At 37.0% G+C, this 6,314-nt stretch overlaps 1 protein-coding gene across 1 annotated transcript in view; it reads right to left on the bottom strand.

Annotated features, from left to right (window-relative positions):
• Positions 1-4,214, bottom strand: part of LOC106876951 (fatty acid-binding protein 2, liver) — a 6,936-nt gene extending 2,722 nt beyond the window's left edge. The window contains exons 1-2 of the mRNA XM_014925721.2: positions 3,921-4,214; positions 99-280 (exon numbers count right to left, since the gene is read on the bottom strand). Of these exons, the coding sequence (XP_014781207.1) occupies positions 99-280; positions 3,921-3,996 (258 nt within the window). The 5' untranslated portion in view covers positions 3,997-4,214. The remainder of the gene's footprint in view (positions 1-98; positions 281-3,920) is intronic.
• Between the last annotated feature and the right edge of the window lie 2,100 nt (positions 4,215-6,314).

The following is a 6,314-nucleotide window of genomic DNA, read 5'->3' as shown; positions in this document are numbered from 1 at the left end:
TTATAAGGAAGTTTACATCCAAGTGTGTGCATGAGAGGAATAAATAAAAGTGGAAGAAAATAATATAAGGTACCAAAAAAATTAACAAATTAACTCACTGTAAATTTTTGTCCAAAATTATCTGTATCAGTGAAAGTTTCATTCATCTTAAAACGATATGTTCTAGTTAAACTAGGATCTTCTACATAGCCCGTAGTTGCTTTAAACAGATCGCCATCTTCTTGCAATTCAAAAAATCCTGTATATTTTAAAATTTTCTCTGCTATTTCTTTTGGAACCCCTGTAAAACATGACAAAATTTCATGTAGAGGAAAAAGCAATAAAATTAATAAAAAGTAGAGAAAACAGAGATCACAAAGTATTTTGTCATTCTGCTTATTTATCACCCTCTAACCCTATAACTGCAAAATTATATTTCATGGTTATTCTCAGTAACGATGTTAACTATAGGATTGGTATTTTATGCAGGTCACGCTGCCTCACTAAACTTGGCACATTTCAACAGAAAATAGTTACAAACATGACATTCTTTAACAAAAGACAGACTAAGATACAAAATTGCTTTCTGCAGTAAAGAGTAATGAACTTTTGAGTGGATATATCTGACTTCTGAAGCAAAAGGGTTAAAATAGGAGACATTGGATATTGTGGTCCCGAATATAGTTTTTCTGGAAAAAAAGTAGGACAGCCATTGTTGGAATGTCTTTGATCACAGGTTTGGCGAGGTCCCTTAATCCTTTAACTGTAAAATTAAATTTCAAGGTTATTTCAGTAATCATGTCAAATATCTTCCAAAACATAGGATTGGTATTTTCAACAAGTCACGTTGCCAGAATAAACTTGACTCTTAACGGAATATAGTTTCAAACATGACATTCCTCAACAACAGAGGGATTGGGATATAAAACTGCTGTCTGCTGCTAAGGATAATGAGTTTTGAATGGCTATATAAAACTTATGCAGTGAAAAGGTTAATGTTTTGGAAGTTGTTGGTATGAGAATCAAATTAGAATATTATACGCCAAATATTAAGAAGCTCCTACACACACCCCATTTTTTTTATTGTATCCTCACAAAGACCATTTATCTAACTGACAGGCAATTAACATACAGCAATGTAGTGATCTATCCCCTATTTCTCTCTTCTTTGTCTTCTAAAACTTTGACATAGGAAGTTGTGTTCTCCCACCCCAACCCATTTTACCTGATTCCCTCTACACTACTCTCCTACAATAATAATAATAATAACTTCTAACCACACAGCCCTGTTTAGACCAAGCTGTAGCTTCAGTTGTCTTTCTGTCTGAATCCAAGGTTGTGTTTTGCATTCCATATTTCAGAACCGTTATCATGCCAGGCAAAATGCTTAGCGGTATTTCACCCACCCATCTTCATGTTCAGAGTTCAAATTCACATCAGCTGAGTACTGGGGTCAATGTTATTGACTTAACCCCCTCCCCACAAATTTCAGGCCTTGTGCCTTTAGTAGAAAGGAATTTGTATTGACTTAGGTTGTGTTCCCTAACTAATTTTACAAGCAAAGCAGAATTGTTTAATAGTTTTCCCTGTTTTGAAACAAGATGTCATTATTTTCATTGTCCATTGAACTCACACTTTTTAATCAGAACCTGTTTTTCTATTGTAGAGTACTGGACGAACCAGTAGTACTTTATACAAAAAAACAAGGAGAAATTTGCAAATATTCACATAGGATGAACAAAGCATGTTTGTGTAGCATTGTGTTTGTGTTTTGTGTTCCCAATTTGTTTTCTTATTTCAGATGCAGACAAACATATAATACATCTTTTATTTTTTTACTTGTTTCAGTCACTGAACTATGGCCATGCTGGGGCAACACCTTCAAGGGTTTTTATTCAAATTGATCAACTTATTTTTTTTTAAGCACGATACTTATTCCTTTGGTCTCTTTTGCTGATCTGCTAAGTTACAGGAGACATAAACAAACCAACACCAGTTCTTATGTGGTGGAGACAAGCACAAACATATATATATATATATATATATATTTGAAATTTACAGAAAAACAAAACACAAAGACAGGTGTGTAAACAGTAAACAGATGTATTAGTTTAACGCTCGGGAAGGTGAGAAAGTTTCTTATGTTTCGATGGGCTTCTTTCGGTTTCCATCTACCAAATCCACTCACCTGGTTTTGATCAGCCCAGGATTATAGCAGAAGGTACTTACCTAAGTTGCCACATATTGGGACTGAACCTGGAACTCTTGTAATTGGGAAGCAAACTTCTTACCACACAGCCACACTTGCAGATTTAACCCACAAGAGCAATTTCAAGGTTGATTGCTCTGTCACAGACACTGAAGGACAAATGGCCAAGTTACAGGAACTGAAAAACCTTTCCATTGAAAAGATGCCTTTCAGTGCAAATAGTCCTGGGTTCAGTCCCACTGTGTAACACCTTGGACAAGTGTCTTCTACCATAGCCCCAGGTCAACCAAAGCCTTGTGAGTGGATTTGGTAGACGGAAACTGAAAGAAGCCTGTCGTGCATGTATGTATGTAATGTATGTGTGTGTTTGTCTCCCCAACATCACTTGACAACCGATGCTGGTGTATTTACGTCTTCGTAATATAGCAGTTCGGCAAAAAGCGACCGATATAATAAGTACTAGGTTTACAAAGAATAAGTCCCGGGGTCGATTTGCTCGACTAAAGGCATGGCCGCAGTCAAATGACTGAAACTAATAAAAGTAAAAGAAAAAATGCCGTGGAATCTTGTTGATTTGTTTTTTTTTACTTCATTGACTGCGATAGAAAACAGTTCATTTCTATTGTGAAAACGAGACCCCAACAGTTTCTTGAAAAGCAAACACACCGAAAGTATTGGTTGAAACGAACCAATAAAAACTGAAGTCATGTAATTTTATCAGTCTTGTTAATTTGGTTATGTGATAAAGGAATTTCTTGCGGGGACAGAAATCTAGGGCATAAAATCGGGCGACAGGGGCACGTGACAAAAAGCGCCTCAAAATCCCTATAACTGAATCATATATAAATATCTGTGTGCATCGTAGTTGCTGTCCCACAATCGCACAAGAAAAACGAAAACTTTAGTAATAGGTTGTTTTATCGTTTTTTCGTTTTATTCTTTGTTAGTTGATGTCGAGAGGAACATTTTTAGAAGGAGCAAAATGATTAAGAAGGGGTAAATAATTTATTAAACATAAAAATCAAATTTGTTCACATCTAGCTTGCGATGTTGCTACATTTAGATGCTACAATCATTAAAATGACAATTTTTCATATAATGAATGTTTGATATGGGACAACACAAACTTTCAAACTTTTACAAGCCAGAATCTTCGAAACGATGCAGTTTATTAATGAGAAGGTTCACGAGATCTTCGATTCTACCATTTGGTCTAATCAAGTGTCTTTTCCACAAAAAAATAGTTGGTGTTTGGTTCACCACTGAAAATTTCATAAGTGTATAAAGATTTTCTTGTAAGTGTAAAAAATCCGTGTATAATTACTTATCCAAAATTATCCTGCTACTAGTCTGGCTGTTATTTAATATTTTGAAGAAACAAGAATAACATTCCTAAGAGAATACACACACACACACACACACAGAGCTTTAGACTTGAAGTTGTAAACATTTTTTAAAAGGGCAACTAGTGGTCGGAAAAGATAACTGACAACTGGTGATCTAATTACACCAAGAGTCGGATAACTAAGGATAGGAGTGTGGAAAAAAAAACTCACCAATCGATCATGGGGGCAAGTCCAAAGGAACAAAGTGAAACGGTACATTATAACCCGGCATCCACCGATACAGAAATACACACGCACGCACACACACATTCACAGAGAAAGACATTTCAAGGCGATACAAAATTCATTCATATAAAAATAGAGAATAAACCAAAATAGCATAATACCAATTTTGTCTATAAATTGACGGTAAGATTCCACATCTTCTTTGATTTCTATCCATTTTCCAAGGAATACATCCATCGTAAAATGTATATGATGTATATAAATATATATTATATAGATATATATATATATATATATATAGGGAGAGAAAGAGCACGTTGACTTTAAAACACAGCCTGTCGCTAATAGAGGGCGGCGATATATACTGTTAGTCGTAACTACTGACTTGTACAGCTGCGTCTACGCGATAAATAAAACATTGTCAAACAACGCAGTACTTTATAACGTCAGGAACGAAAGGAGTGCTAACCATATACGATATATGTATGTATATGTATGTGTGTGTGGGGGGTGGGGGTGTATGCATGCATGTATGTATGTATGTATGCGCTCCCCTCCTCCCTACTTAATTACTCGACTGAAATCTCATATAACTCATGATATTTTGAAATAAGCTGACTCCAACAATATATATTCTTTCAAATTTTGGCTCAAGGCCATCGGTTTTGAGGGGAGGTGATAAGTTGATTACACGAATCTCAGTGCTCAGTAGATACTTTATTTTGTGGACCCGGGGTCGACAAAAAAAAAAAAAGGTAAAGACAACCTTAGTGGTATTTGAACTTAGATCGTATGGACAACAGATGGCATAACTACATATGTATACCCACCGCCTGGTTTGTTGCCTCATAACTTTCAAAAAAATTGATGCTTTTAACGAAACTTTCAACAAATAATCGCTTAGTTCCTGTAGATTGAGTTTATGTAAAAATTTGCCGGGCAACAAAGTCGGCGGGGTATTCATCTGTAGATATGCCCAACAGATGATACCAACTGGTGCATAATCCCATCTCGGGATGCCAATTCGCAACTATTGACACCCAACTGGTCTTCTTGTTGCGACTGAAATATTGGTTAATAACAACTCGAGACTTCTAATCGCTTTCTCTTTCACCCACATTTAAATCAAATCAACACTCAATCAAATTTCTATCCACCCATCCACACATCCATCTTCTCTGCCCATTATTCTCGGAAGGGCTGTGGGCATAGAGTTCCCAAGCATCTCTTCCATATATGCCCATCACCTAAGGGGGTGCACTGGACAGCACTTCCCCCCTTCACTATTCAATGGTGCTCCTTCGAGTTTACAGTGATACCCTTATTTCGAAACTCCACTTTAGCATTATTAGAAACTAGCGTAAAAGCCGCCGAAACGGGAAGATCTCTGACTTGGGCGATCTTACGGTACGAGTCCTAAATATCGGCCTTTTCCGTAAAAAGTGTCTTCGTCGATCTTTACCAAAGATCGGCCTTTTTCGTAAAAAGTGTTGGAGAGAAACAGGGAAACGACCTCATAAAAGCGAAAGACATACAGAGAGCGCGATTTATTTCAGGATTGCAGGTTCGGATTCGGCCCGGAATGTTTATAATTTATTCACAGAGTCAGCCTGATTCCAAAATGGTATGATATATTGGGATACGGCCTCTAGGAGTAAAGTTGAAAAAGTGTGACACACTGACACACTTGGGGAAACTGTACTTCAATTCAAGTGTATTTTGTGTGTGTGCGTGTGCGTGTGCGCGCACGTATGTGTATGCGCGTACGAGTGTATGTACATGTATATATGTATACACACATACATATAAAATAAAAAATATAAAATGTATGTATTAAAGAAAGCAAAAAAATAAAGCAAAAATGATAGTGTTCAGTAGTTCGTTCAGTTTGTTGGCCACAGGAATTTCTGTCCAGGAAAGTTGTACATCATCTCCATCTTTCTCTCATATACCCAACTCTCTCTCTCTTATTATTACTTTCATTGTTACACTACTACTTTTAATAAAACATCATCAACTCTCCCTAAATTTCATTGTCTCTCTTTCTCTCCCTCTCTTTTTCTTTCTTTTTCTCTGTCTGTCTGTCTTCGCCATCACCCTCACCGTCTCTATACATACTATTACTGTCACCCCAGCACGAAGAAGTGTCATTGAATAGCGAGGTGGGGGTCAAAGTGTGACACACTGACACACAGAAATTAGTTTTCACATTTATCATATTAGATTAGTACCCAACCAGACTATTCTGAAGCACCCCCAAGCACCAAAGTTTGGCGACGGACCTGCCTCCCTAGATTCAGTCTGAAGCAACTAACCATCTGATTCTTGGTCAACACCCAGGTCTTCTAGCTTGAAGTATCTATCTTGCGACTCTTCTCTGCTACATTTTAATCAAAGATTCGTAGCACCGGAGCTGTGAGCTCTCAATCCGGAGAATAGCGGCTCGATAGTTCTTTTTACTTTTTGTTCAGCCATCTATAGGTACTCTGAAGTCTTGCATAATCGCACTCCTCCACTTATTAATTTTTCAGATTCCCCCACCACGTTTCTTTCCC

Source organism: Octopus bimaculoides, chromosome 23, assembly GCF_001194135.2.
Source record: "Octopus bimaculoides isolate UCB-OBI-ISO-001 chromosome 23, ASM119413v2, whole genome shotgun sequence".
In the NCBI taxonomy this organism is placed as follows: Eukaryota; Metazoa; Mollusca; class Cephalopoda; order Octopoda; family Octopodidae; genus Octopus; species Octopus bimaculoides.
Note: the sequence above shows the minus strand (reverse complement) of the source record. Positions and strands in the feature narration are given on the sequence as shown.